Source organism: Tetrahymena thermophila (genome assembly GCF_000189635.1).
Source record: "Tetrahymena thermophila SB210 genomic scaffold scf_8254716, whole genome shotgun sequence".
NCBI lineage: Eukaryota > Ciliophora > Oligohymenophorea > Hymenostomatida > Tetrahymenidae > Tetrahymena > Tetrahymena thermophila.
Window position 1 is genome coordinate 358,073 of NW_002476481.1, and position 13,695 is coordinate 371,767.

The following is a 13,695-nucleotide window of genomic DNA, read 5'->3' on the forward strand; positions in this document are numbered from 1 at the left end:
CATTTTACTTTAAAGAAAATAGATATATATTTATATATAATTAGCATGCAAGTAATCAATAAGCAATTAATACTTTACTCTAAGGCGTATTTTCCATTAATTATAGCTTTCAACAAACTAAGTAATTTGTAAATTATCAATCCTTAACATAATTTATTTATTTTTATAATGTATTTATTTTCCTATTATTTAATAGATTTTTTAGAAGGTTAGCAAAACGAACTAATGAAAGAATCAATATATGAATACGTTGAATAAGATTCTTTTAGATATAGTTAGTTATATTCAATATAAATTTTGTATTTTAAGATAAACAAGATATCTCAAAGATGTTCTTGTAATTCATCTTGAAGAGTGTCTTCTGAAATACAATATGAAGAAATAGGTCTTCCATTAAACATTCTTCCATCAATATTCTTTGCACAATTTACTGCGCCAGTAGCATCATTAAACAATACAAATACAGAACCACAAGGACTACGAATTGCTACAAATACTTCAACAACATCGCCATACTTTTTGCATTCCTCTAATAAATAATTTTAATAAAATATTTAGTATTAACTTAACTCATTTAATATGAATGAGTTTTTTAATCAATTTAAACATTTAATTACCACTAACATCTTCTTTAAGATCTGTGAAGAAATCGGGATCGTTTTAGAAATCAGTTTCTGTAAACATATTTACTAATACTATATAGTTGGTGGGCAACAAACTTGTAGGAGGTCTATTTCCAACCATGAAGTTATATTGAAATAAAGGATCCTAAGCTATATTTTTATTTTAAATTTGAAATAGATTTTTATTTTTTATTTCATTCCTTTTTATTCTATTCGTTCATTTTTAATATAGAATAAAATAATCAATTCACACAAAAATATTTTAATGAATTTTTTCTGATAAAAATTATATTTTATTTTACTATTGAGTTAAAAATTAAATTTTTAAAACATTAAATTAAAAATTTGTTAGTCCAAAGAAACCAAATTGTAATCTTTTTAAAAAGCAGCAATAAATGCCAAAAGTTTCTCAAAAAATAAAAATAGTAAATAAATAATAAGTATTTATGATTATGAATAAATTATGAACAAAATAAATTAATGAAAATATGTTATGTTGATAACATCAACCAATCAATATATCGTAAATCACAAAATTTAAGAGACAATATTTACTTTTAATTTTAAAATATTATATTTATGTTAATTTTTAAAAAGCACTCTTTTTACTTTAAAGATAATAGATATATATTTATATATAATTAGCAAAAGTAATCAATAAGCAATAACTACTTTACTCTAAGGCGTATTTTTCATTAATTGTAGCTTTCAACAAACTAAGTAATTTCTAATTATCAATCCTTAACTTAATTTATTTATATTTAGAATACATTTATTTACCTATTATTTAATAGATTATATTTTGCAAGCTAGTAAATTGAACTAATGAATGAATGAATGCTTTGAATAAGGTGCTTTTAGATATAGTTAGTTATATTCAATATAAATTTTGTATTTTATGATAAACAAATCTCTCAGAGATGTTCTTGTAATTCATCTTGTAGAGTATCTTCTGAAATACAATAAGAAGAAATAGGTCTTCCATTAAACATTCTTCCATCCATATTCTTTGCACAAGTAACTGCACCAACAGCATCATTAAACAATACAAATACAGAACCACAAGGACTACGAATTGCTACAAATACTTCAACAACATCACCATACTTTTTGCATTCCTCTAATAAATAATTATAATAAAATATTTAGTATTAACTTAACTAATTTAATATGAATAAGTTTTTTGATCAATTAAATCATTTAATTACCACTAACATCTTCTTTAAGATCTGCAAAGAAAGAGGGATCATTTTTGAAATCACTTTCTGCAAACATATTTACTAATACTATATAGTTGGTGGGCAACAAACTTGTAGGAGGTCTATTTCCAGCCATGAAGTTATTTTGAATTTAAGGATTCTGAGCTATATTCAAGCTTGGTAAATTGGCTATACCAGGAATAGGAAGTGGAGTGTTTACAGTAGGCTAAGCAGCTGTTTCAGTTCCAGGCACAGAAAGAGTAGAGTTACCTGCTAATTTCTTCATTAATTCCAGCTTTTTGGCTGCTGAGTGCAAGAAAACTTTATCTAATATATTAATAAATAAATAAATAAATAAATAAATATAAAATTTAAAGTATGTTTTGCGTCTATTTATTTTTTATCACAAAAATCTTTTATATTTTTTATCTAATAATTTGCTTACTTTCATTCTGATCTAAATCAATGTTATCTTGAGTTTGAGTTCCTCCTAAACTTGAAGGGAAAAGAGGTTGAACGGGAGCGAAAGATAAATTAACTGCTACAGGAGTAACAGAAATCTTTTGATCTTATAATTTAAATCCATTCATCATCTTAATAGCTTCATGAGCATCACTTTTCTTTTTGAAAGTCAAGTAACCAAAACCAAGGCATTTTCCTTAAGCATTAACAGGCAATTCAACAGATTCAATATCACCGTATTTTTAGAATATATCCTTTAAATCTTATTCGTTCATATCAGCTAGTTTTCCATTTAAACCACCAACAAAAACTTTAACAGGACCTTCTTGTAACTTGGCTAATTGCTCTTTTAAGGCTTCTGCTCTTTGTCTCTTAATTTCTCTTTTCATTTAACAATTATTGATTTTAAAAAAAATATAACTTTAATTTCAACAATGAATAGAAACAAGATATGAATTAGTATTTTAAAAAAATAAATGATAAAAAGTATTTTAATTAAATACCTTGCAGCTAAGGCAGCTCTGTTCTTTTCGGCTTATGAATGCTGGATTCTCACTTCAGACATTGGCACTTCTTCACCTTTTAAGAAGAAAGGTTTAGTGTCAGCAGCCAAAGCTTTGTCAACATCTTCCTTAATATAAAATTCAGCATAAGCAACACCCTTAGACTTCTTAGTCTTTTAATCTCTAATGAGCTTAATATCTCTAACTTTAGAAGCACCACAATGTTTGGTTAAGTAACGCCAAATATCTTTTTCCTCAGCCTTTGAAGGTAGCTAATAAATCATAACAGTTAAATCTTCTCTGGCAGCATCTTCTGCATCCTTGTCTAATGATAAAAAAAATTATATATTAGTGATATTTTGATTATTGATATTAGCTTGAATTATTTTTAGAGTAATTTAATAAATAAAATTTACTTAATTTTTCAATTTATTGCTCAAGCTCCCTCTTTTTTAGCTCGATTCTTTCGACAGATGTTAGCTGTCTTGTTTCTTAAGACTTCGAGATAGCCTCTTAGCTCTATTTTTCTTCAGTTTTTCTTTCAGAAGAGTGATGGTGCTTCTTGTCCTTCTTTGATGATCTGGAACGATGCTTTTTGCTTTTTTTGCCAGATCTGGATCTGGATCTACTGCTATGTTTCTTTTTGCTTTTCTTCTTGTTGGATCTTGATCTGCTTTTTGATTTATGATGCTTCTTCTTTTTGCTCTTTTTTTCATCTTTGTCATCTCTAATGTCCCCGTTGGAACCGTTTTCTAATCCTTGATTTGCCTATTACTTTTTTATTTATTTTATAAGAGAGAAGAGATAGATAGATAGTTAGAATCATTTTTATATTCTAAATTCTTGTTCATATGAATGCTTTATTTATTTATTAATATGCTGCTATAATAATTAACTCTATTATATTTTTTTATTTTAATGTCACTGTCATTAATTAAATGCTGAAGCTTATTCAACATTTAACTAATAATCTAAAAATTCTCCAAAATCCTATAAAAATCTGTTTTTAAATTTTTAGCCCTAAAATTATTTTATTTATTATCTTAAGTTTCAAGTTGAGGCAAACAAAAAACTTCAAAATTTCCCTAAATTATATTTTTTTATAATTTATTTAAAAAGGAAGGTCAACAACAACTTCCCGCACCACAACTAACTAACAAAACGATTTAGTTTAGTTTGTTTGAATCTTCTCCTTTAATCTCTATTTACTCACTAACTAACTACCTATTTTATTTATTTTTTATTGTTCTTCTAATTTATTCCAAACTAAAGTGAGATTTAAGTAGTGTCAGTTGTTGTTGGCAGTGACAATTATGTGGGAATGTGTGGCAAAGTAGTGTAATGAATGATGGCAACTCATTTTCGGATAATTTTTCTCTAGAGCCTGAATCATGGTAAAAAGGAAGATATTCAGAAAAATTATGTATTATTTCCACAAACAAAATAACGCATTACAAAATATTTAATATCTCTAAATTATTTCTTAAAACTAGAGGGCTATTCACATATTTTTTTAAAAATTTTATGGGAAAAATTATTATAATTAAATGGTTAAACAAAAAATTGCTTTTCCTTAAGACATTTAGAAAATTATTCTTTTATTTTACATATAAAAGTTTCAGATATTATAAATTATTAATTTGTTTGAATATTAAATAAGTTTTTTTTATTTATTAATTGCATTTTCCTCGCTGATTTTTCAAATTTTAAATCTAATTTTGATTCTGAAATTGAAAAAAATGTCTAGCAAAAATTATCTTTCTCAAAAGATGAAGCTATTGGCATTTTTAAACGAATTTTCAGGTGAGTTATCTTTTTTTTAATTATTTATGTGCACCTAAATTTAAAGAGCAAATGCTTTTATTGTTTTATATTAAAGACCTAAAAAATTTTTATTATTTTTGGCATACTTTGTTTGTTTTTAGTGTAAATAGCCACCTAATTGATGATTTAAGTTAAAAATGGTAACAAAATAAATGGGAATTAGTGAAATATTAACTATTTATCAAAGTAAATTTTATAGCGCTATGTTATTTTTAAGAGATTTAAAAGGTAAATTTAATTACGTTAAAAAGAGCTTCAGCTTAGTCTAGATCTATATCCATTTGTTGAATTATTTTATCTATTATTTAAGTTAAATTCTGATTTTTTACTTATTGATCGATATTAATTTTTTATTAATTATTAACTTTATTTTACTACTCTCTTCATATCTTAATTAAAAAATACCCGCTATATTAATTCTAATCTTATTATTTTGCATATGCACAAATATATAGATAGATAAATGAATAAAATATACTAATACAGCTTAATAGCAGACAATCAAACAAATATCAATCAATTCATAATTAATAATCCTCTTATTTTTCTAAAATTTACTCAAAAAATTCTCAAAAAGGATAAATAAAATTGCTTGATTCTTTCTAAAATAATATGTTCTACTTTAACCATCAAAGTTGATTTAAAAATCAATAAATCTTATAAATATCTTGTTTAATTATTAAAAGTCTTCTTTAAAATATTTTATTTTTATGAAATAATTGTAAATAAATATTTATTAAATTAATTAAGTTAAAAAAATAAATTTTTCATCAAAACAGATTTCTTATTGAATAATAAATCATATTTCATTTTTATTATTTAAATTAAAACAATTATTTTTTTATTAATCTTTATTCTAATTTTAGATTCAAGTTTGTAAAAACTATAAAATTATCTAAAACAAATCTAAATTAAGTTTTTATACTTTATCATTTATATTAAAACCTTTGAATTCCATCAATACTTCCGAAATAATATATTAAAAAAAAATGTTATTTACAATTTTTAGTACTCTTTAAAATTTTATAAAATTAAAATATTTTGAAAATTGCTGTTTACTATTGAAATTTAATATGAAATTTAAAAAAAAAGAAAATTAAAACATAGATTTTTCATTGAAGATAACTAATTAGCAGTAAAAAAGCTTAATGTTCTGAAAATATAATAAATAATTAGGTATGTCTATTAATATATTTGAGAGTGCCTCATTTAGATTTTTACTATGATGAAACAAATAAACAAACCTAAAAAACAAGCAAACAAATAAATAAATAAATCTTGACTGACTGATAGATTGATTTAATGAATGAATGAAAGTTAGACTGTCTAATAGAACGAATCATAAGGCTAGATAAAAAAATTAGCAAAGCAAAACACAATAAAAAATCTAACAATTAAAAATAAATATATATAAATTAATTAATACCTTTTAACTCTTGAGAGAAAACTATAAAGAATATTTAGAAAAGTATTATACTAACATAATAATTAATATATCAAAAAGTAAATTAAATAATAAGAAGAAGAAGAACTTTTTTGCAATGAATCGAATCGCTTTTGCTTTATTAGCGATTAGTTGTATATTAATTGGTGGAGTCACTGCTATCAAAACAGTAGACAACCAAAAGAAAGTTAACAAGCTCAACTTGCTTTTACCCGAGTTATATGAAGATTTAGAAATTAGAGCACCTTAATTCCTTTTGGAAGCCAGCAATGGTTGTTATACATGGTCCTCTTCTAGACCAGACTTCCTTCAAATAAATGGAATTAGTGATGAAGTTAATCCTGTTTGTGAATCTACAGCATTAGTTAAGCTCAATAACATCCGTCCTTACGACAATATCATTTGGATTTCTGTTACTGATAAGGGTAAATAGTTTTTATTAACTACTAATTTCATTAGGCATTTAAAGTAGAGATTGCTCAAATTAATTTTAGAAAAGAAAAAATAAATACAATTATTAATATTAAGCGTTTAGTAAACCTTTGGAATTATAGTAGATAGGCTATGTTAATTTTACTTTTAGAGATCTTATGAAAAATAGCAAAGATATAAATGCCTTTTTGCGATTACTTAATATTTATTAAATATTTGTTTTAAAAAAATATAGATACAGGAGATGTCATGAGAGTAGAATCTAAAATAGCTAAAGTCTAAAAGATTGAAATTCTAACAAAGCTCAGAACTATCGATGTTGGTGATTTATCTGTCCTCGAAATCATTGGTTATGATAAGGAAGGTAACTCCTTTTCCTCTTTAGAAGGTTTGCGCTTTGAGTGGAGCATCTAATAAGAAGAAAACATCTTTGAGTTTATCACCTTCAAGGTAAATTTTTTTTTTTGTTTTCTAGAATTCATAAATATGAAGAAAGAAAATGAGTAAGTAAGAAATAAATCAATTAATAAGTCTCAAAGAGAGAATAAGTGCAATAGCATAAAATGATTTTTGGTTTATTTGTAGTTCTTGCAAAAAGAAAACTTAAAAATAAACTGTTTGCCTCTTTTATTGAAATTATTTATTAATTTCGCAGTAGATTCTTTAAAGATACAAATTTCAAAAATTTCTCCTTTGTAATAAGCAATAAAAACGAAATATAAATTCAATATACTTTTTAACTTATTTTAATTCTTAATAATATGAGCATAGCTATCTAATCTATTAATTCATTCATTTATCAATTAATCTATTGATCTACTTTCTAAATTAATAAAAAAACAAATTATTTTTTATCTTTCTAATACTTTTTTAACAGAATTCATTAAATATTCCAGATATTTAAATTTTTAAGGCAGTTTTTAAATTTTTTTAAAGAGACACTCTTTTCTCTGTCAATAATTTTTTTTTATTCAAGCAAATTATTTGATAACTTATTTTTTAAACTCACTCTAATTTTAAACTTTTTGATTGATTTGTAAAATCAAAATCTTTTTCTTTCTTCTTAAAAAATTTTATTTTTATTTAATAAAACTAAAATTAATTTAATGAAATTAGGAATCTAAGATCAACACTAGTCCTTTGAGAAAGAAATTAGAAGGCTACCATTTTTAGACTGATATTATTGTCATCAAGGCTTTACAGACAGGTAAGGCTGATGTTACTGTCAAGATTAAAGAATTAGGATAGACTTTGGTTTCACTTCCAGTCACTTTGTATGCTATTGATAAGTTTGACATCTATCCTGGTAATGATTTGTATCTCCTTCCTCAAACAATCCTCTAGTATGAATTATACTTCACTAAGAAAGCCACAGGTAATTAAAATTTTTTACTATGAAAAAAATATTTAAATATTTTCCAAATTATTTTGCAGATAACAAAATTAAACTCCCAAGCAACGACTATAACTGGAAGATTTTAGATGAAAAAATTGGTTAAATTCACTAAAATGGCTAGCTCTTAACTTTTGAAGAAAAGAGAGATGTACCTACTAAGGTTATAGTTAGACCCTCTAAGCAAGTAGATTATCAAGTAACTTCTACTGTTACTGTTGTTTATCCTCATTCTCTTGAAATTTTCAGTCGCGAATACACTGCTGATTCTTGGGAATCAGCAAGAAGAGGATACTATCAAGAAATATTTGAAAAGTCCACCCACTTCGTAAGAAACCGTGAATACTATCTTAGAGTTGTTTTATATGATATCAACAAAAATGAAATTAAAATTACACCTAATGTCAGAATAGATGTAAACCTAACCAAACTAAATAAAAATTATAAATTTAAATATTTTTTTTATTTTTAAAGGTTATTATTGATAAGACCAAGTTTGATGTGATCGAACAAAGAAACCACGAATTAAGAGTGAGACCCAAAGTTTTAACCAACAGCACAGTTGTTGCTGCTTAACTTATTGAAGTTAAAGGTAAAACTCAAAACTCTGAAACTATTTGGAAACCAGAAAAGGAAATAAAAAATAGAGTAAACATCTCAATAGTAATGCCCCTTAAGCTCTTCAAGCCTGGAAATTTCATCCACTTGCCCCTCCATTCAGAGTAAATTTTCAAATTAAAGGTCGTTGGTGGTTCTGGATAATATGAATGGGATACATCAAATACAACTATTGCTGTTACTTCTTACAATCGTGTTCACCCTAAATCAATAGGTTCTGCTAAGTTACATGTTAGTGATAAGATGAATGAAAAGAACTTTGATGAAATCGAAGTAAAAATTTTATAAAAATAATAATCAAATATTTTTTTTATCATCGATATTAATCTAAACTAATTTTTCTATCCATAAAATAGGTCATTGTTAGCAATGTGTTGAGAGCTGCACCATTAGAACAAATGAAGGAAGTTCTTATCAATGGTTATGAATCTACTTTCGCTATTGCTTATCCTGAGTTAGGAAGCTAGAGATTCTCAAATTGTTCAGCACTAGCCTTTTCAGTAGAAGAAAATTCTTTCTATAGTAGCTCGGCAGAAAGATTCCAAACTTATGAAGAAATTCTTAAAGATTTAAATAAGTTAATGGCAGATAATTAATTTATTAAGTAAGAATTGAAGAAAAATGAATTGAAAAGCTTTAATGAGGAATTCAAAGAGTATATCTAAAGTAGATCAGTTACTTAAGAAGAAATCGACAATGTTCACTATGAATATAATAACTACGGTTACTGTAGTGCCTTTAGAATTCTTGCTAAGGAAGCAGGAGAATACCGTGCTCGTATCTATGCTGAAGGTTTACAACTCTAAGAAAATGTTGATTAGTACATTTCAGTTAAGGTCTTGTTGCCTTTTAAAAATATCATCAACCCTAAATATTTCAGCTTCTTTAAGAAAGACGAAGTTATTATTTCTATGGGTTCTTCCTACAATTGGCGTTTCAAGCATGGTCCTTCTCAATGGGAATCATGGCGTAAAATTAATGTTAACACTCAAGTAAATCTTAAGTAAAAGGGATGTGCAGGACAAGAAGGTCTCATTTCTAATATCCCTAAGTAAACCACTCAAGGTAATATCACTCAATCTTATCAACTTACTTGTGGATTATGTAAGACTGATAAAGAAAACTCTTACACCATATCCATTTCAGCTTAAAATGAAGCTGATGCTAAGCTCCCTCGTCCTTTGGTCTTACACAACGAATTGATTGTTTGGTGTAACGTTCCCCATGCTTTATACATTTACCCTTTGACATCTCCTAACTAGCGTGACAGTGATGACGAATCTGTTCTTTTGTAACATGCTAAAACCTCTAAGTTCAATAAATATCATTTGTAAACTGAAATGAACCATTTCTTCTTCACTTAAGTTTTCGATTCTCGTAGTCTTCCTTTTGCAAACTACACTTCCTTGGCTATTGGCTGGAAGATCACTACTAGTGAATGCGGTCCTCTAACAAACCTCCACTTTAGTGAATACAAGGACCAGTTCAAGCTTAGTTTGAATACTGAGTAGATTCCTTAGAAAAAAGATGAGTTCCGTAAATATGAATTGAACACCTGTGTAAATTTCGCTAATTAACAAAACACTGATGTTATTAAAATCTAAGCTACAAGTGCTACTTTGGAAGATCCTTAGACTTCTCCTGTTAGTTTCTCAGTAAATGACGAAATTCTTATCGCAGTCTCTAAGAATGTAGAATGTGATCCAGTTGAATCTCTTTTATATAATCACAAAGAAAATAAATACGTAATGAATCTTATGTATGGTTCTGGATAGTATATTATTCACAATAATGCAACAGATGTTGTCTAACATAAATATCATGATTCATAAAGTAAGTTAGCCTTTGTTACCTTCAAGAACGGTGTTTCTTCTTTGAAAATTGAAGATTCTCTCTAAATAGGTGCTAAGAGAATCGAATGTCGTGTTTAAGTCCGTGACCCTGCTCGTATTGATTTACGTTTAATTCAAGACATTATCCCTGTAGGTGCATACACCTAGGCTGTCGTTGAAGTTTATGATGATTAAGGAAGAAAATACACTAACTCCTAAGTCGCTCTTATGGATATTTATTTGGAAAGTGATACTTCTGATAATGAAGGAATTACCTTGGCTATAAAGAGAGATCCCCTCAACGGACATAAATTCTCTATTGATGGTAAGAAGAGAGGTAATTACAGATTAGTAGCTGTCTTAAAGAGTGGTAGCGCCAGTACTTACAATGACCCACGTTATGCTAACTTCTTTATCATAAAGAGTAACTCCCTTGATCTTGAGGTCTTCCCTCCTCTTGAAGCTTATCCTCCTAAAATCATTTTGCATCCAAACTGTCAAACATCTCTTTAACTCATAGGTGGTCCTTCTGATTCAACTCGTGTTCGTTACAGCTCAGAGACATAAAACCACCAAGGTAGCCAAAAGTTGATTGATTTGAACTAACTTGACACTAAGCTCTATGACATCAGAGCATTAGAAAAAGCTAAAGGCAATTCTACTTTAGAATTCTTTATTCATCTTCAACCAAATAACACCTTGCTTAGCAAAATCACTGTCCCTGTCACAGTGTAAAACATTGATGACGTTAAGATTTTTGGTATGAACGACCGTACTCTTCATTAATCTACAACTGTCAGACTTATTGCTCAAAGTAATTTATCATTTTTATTGATCAAAACAACAAGCACAATTCTTATTAAAAAATTAATTTATTTTTAATTTTCTTTAAAAAAAGTGTTCATTCAAGGTGAATTGATGACTGTTGGTATCTGTCCATTATCAATTAGCTGGTAGTCTAAGCTCGAAGGTGTTTTGAGAATTTCCCAAAACATCTCTCCTGAAATTTTATCTGCTGCAGATATTGAATCCTCAAATAAAAACTAAGTTAGCATTGGTGATTCTCATTTATATGCCGTAAACGCCACTGCAGTTGATGTTGGTGTTGCTGAAATCGAGCTTACTGTTACTTTTATTGGATAAAAGTCTCATGTTAGAACTGTAGCAAGAATTGATGTCATCAATCCTCTTTCTATTCCTATTCCTACTTATGTTGCTTATTCCGATATTAAGCCTTCTATCTTGTTGATTCCTCCCAAGAGTGGTTACTTTATGCCAATTTAAAACCCTCTTAAATACACTTTTGTTACTGCTTGTGGCTCAAGTGATCAATACGAAACCGTTAGAGTTGATTAGAATGGTCATATTACCACTGGTGATAAAAAGGGTGTCTCTACTCATATTAGAGCTGTTTCTAATTCTCTTTAACAAGAAATCATGAGTGTTCACGTTTACACTACAAGTATTTATTCATTATTTGTAGAGAATTCCCATGAAGTCATCAACATGTAAGTTGAAGGTGAAACCACTCTTTAAGTTAGAATGTAGGATTTCCTTGGCAGATCATTCCCTACAAGACTTGTAAATAAATTTAAAAATAATTTTTAAAATAAATAAAATTTATTTATTTAAATAAAACTTGTTTACAAACAAAAATATTATCTGATCTGACTACAATTAAATTTATTATTAAAAAAATAGGACAATGTTCATTTAAGAGTTAAAGTTACAAACACAAAGGTACTTTCTGCTACAATCAGCGATGGTAGCTTATTAAATTTGAGAGCTATTTCTTCTGGACACTCAATATGTATTGTCTATCTTGAAGCTAACCCTCATATCTATGATATTTTCTTCATTAATGTTGGGTCTATAGTATCTCCTTCCTCACCAGTATTTGTACACACTGGAGGTTCAGTTTAATTCTCTGTACTACAAGCTAAGAGCAGTGGAGATAGATACAATTCTAAGAGATGGTCTAGCTCAAATGAAAATGTATTAACTATTGACAGCAATAGAGGACTTGCTAAAGCTCACCAACCTGGAGAAGTTTTGGTATAATACAATGACGTTGTTGTTTACAAATCTAAGGTTATTGTCCAAGAAGTAGGTGAAATAGTTAGAGGAGATATCGGAAAAAATAATGTAATATTAAATTCTGAATTTTAAGAGTTATTTTAAATATATTTTTTGTAAACAGAGATTAACAAATGAACCCTCTCATCCAGATTACGCTACTAGATATGTTATCCCCTTCTAAATCTTCTTGAAGGATAGAAGTGGTAGTAAAGAACTCTTGAAGAGATTAGAAAATTCTATTGATAAAAACCCTATAAACAATAACTTATCTTGGTCTTGCAAGGCTGAACACTCTGAATGGTTCCAAGTTTAAGGAGAAGTAATTGACCTTCCAAATGGTAACTAGCAAGCCTAGTGCATTGTAAAATTGGTAGAACCTAATAACTATTAGACTATGGTAAAATAATAAATAAAGCGTATGCAAATAATTTTAATTATTTCATTTATTAAAAACAGAACATGCCACCCTCTTTGATCTTAATTACCACAATTTCTAGTAGAAATTAAGATGCTAAATTCTCTTTCGTCTAAGAGCATAAATTTAATGATGTTATTTGGAAGATTCACCTTTCAAACAATGAAAAATATGTAATAAATATTTAAAAATTTGAAAAAATGAATTAAATGATTTTAATTAATTAATTAATTATAAAAAAGATTGAGTTGAATAGAGCCATGAACAAATAGGAAATATATATCCAAACTACTTTCCCTCTTGATATTTCTTTCGGTGGAAACGATATCAAGCCTCACGTGATCTCTAAATTCGTAAATACTTAAAAATATTTCTAATGCATATTTAATTAAAATAACTAATATTTTCCATATTAAAATAAAACAGTTTGAACAAAAGAGTGTATAAAAGATTGAAATTTAAATTAGTCCTGAATTCAACCAAAATATTGACAATAAAATATATGTCAAGCACCCATTAACTGGCTAGACTGAAGCCATTAGAGTCATTTATGATCCTGAAAGCTCAACACCTCCTACTCCTGGTGATTCCTCTCCATTAACTTGGACTGATTACCTCATTACAATAATCTTGATTTGTGTAACAATTATTGTTGTCTAAAACCTCTCTAAAAACAAATGAGTGAGAAAAAATTAAACAAAAAATATTTGATGTTTAAAGATTTAAAATCAAATATTCCTTTCAATTAATTGCAATTGATAATTAAAAACATAAATTTATCCATCCGCACATATTACTTTCTTAAAACACATAAGATAGATGTCCAATTAATTCAAAAATCTTCAATAAAAATACTTTAATTTCCATATTA

At 27.2% G+C, this 13,695-nt stretch overlaps 4 protein-coding genes across 4 annotated transcripts; 2 read left to right on the forward strand and 2 right to left on the reverse strand. All coding sequences in view use genetic code 6, as the record gives it.

Annotated features, from left to right (window-relative positions):
• Positions 1 to 323: 323 nt before the first annotated feature.
• TTHERM_00101140 (splicing factor) lies at positions 324 to 744 on the reverse strand (the record flags this gene model as incomplete). The annotated part of the gene is made up of 2 exons (XM_001012163.3): positions 324 to 529; positions 618 to 744. 2 exons carry the CDS (start codon positions 742 to 744, stop codon positions 324 to 326), a joined length of 333 nt encoding a protein of 110 aa, XP_001012163.1.
• A 372-nt stretch (positions 745 to 1,116) lies between these two features.
• Positions 1,117 to 1,460, forward strand: TTHERM_000101149 (hypothetical protein; the record flags this gene model as incomplete). Its single annotated transcript, XM_012796613.1, has 2 exons — positions 1,117 to 1,343; positions 1,418 to 1,460. The coding sequence occupies 2 exons, from the start codon at positions 1,117 to 1,119 to the stop codon at positions 1,458 to 1,460; spliced, it is 270 nt and encodes an 89-aa protein (XP_012652067.1).
• A 77-nt stretch (positions 1,461 to 1,537) lies between these two features.
• On the reverse strand, positions 1,538 to 4,892 carry TTHERM_00101150 (CC1 family splicing factor; the record flags this gene model as incomplete). The annotated part of the gene is made up of 6 exons (XM_001012164.3): positions 1,538 to 1,743; positions 1,832 to 2,149; positions 2,268 to 2,665; positions 2,788 to 3,112; positions 3,204 to 3,561; positions 4,854 to 4,892. 6 exons carry the CDS (start codon positions 4,890 to 4,892, stop codon positions 1,538 to 1,540), a joined length of 1,644 nt encoding a protein of 547 aa, XP_001012164.2.
• Positions 4,893 to 5,921: 1,029 nt separating this feature from the next.
• TTHERM_00101160 (nucleoporin, putative) lies at positions 5,922 to 13,505 on the forward strand (the record flags this gene model as incomplete). Its single annotated transcript, XM_001012165.2, has 12 exons — positions 5,922 to 6,480; positions 6,723 to 6,937; positions 7,604 to 7,862; positions 7,922 to 8,295; positions 8,355 to 8,771; positions 8,855 to 11,144; positions 11,229 to 11,911; positions 12,032 to 12,475; positions 12,531 to 12,806; positions 12,866 to 12,997; positions 13,067 to 13,177; positions 13,251 to 13,505. 12 exons carry the CDS (start codon positions 5,922 to 5,924, stop codon positions 13,503 to 13,505), a joined length of 6,015 nt encoding a protein of 2,004 aa, XP_001012165.2.
• Between the last annotated feature and the right edge of the window lie 190 nt (positions 13,506 to 13,695).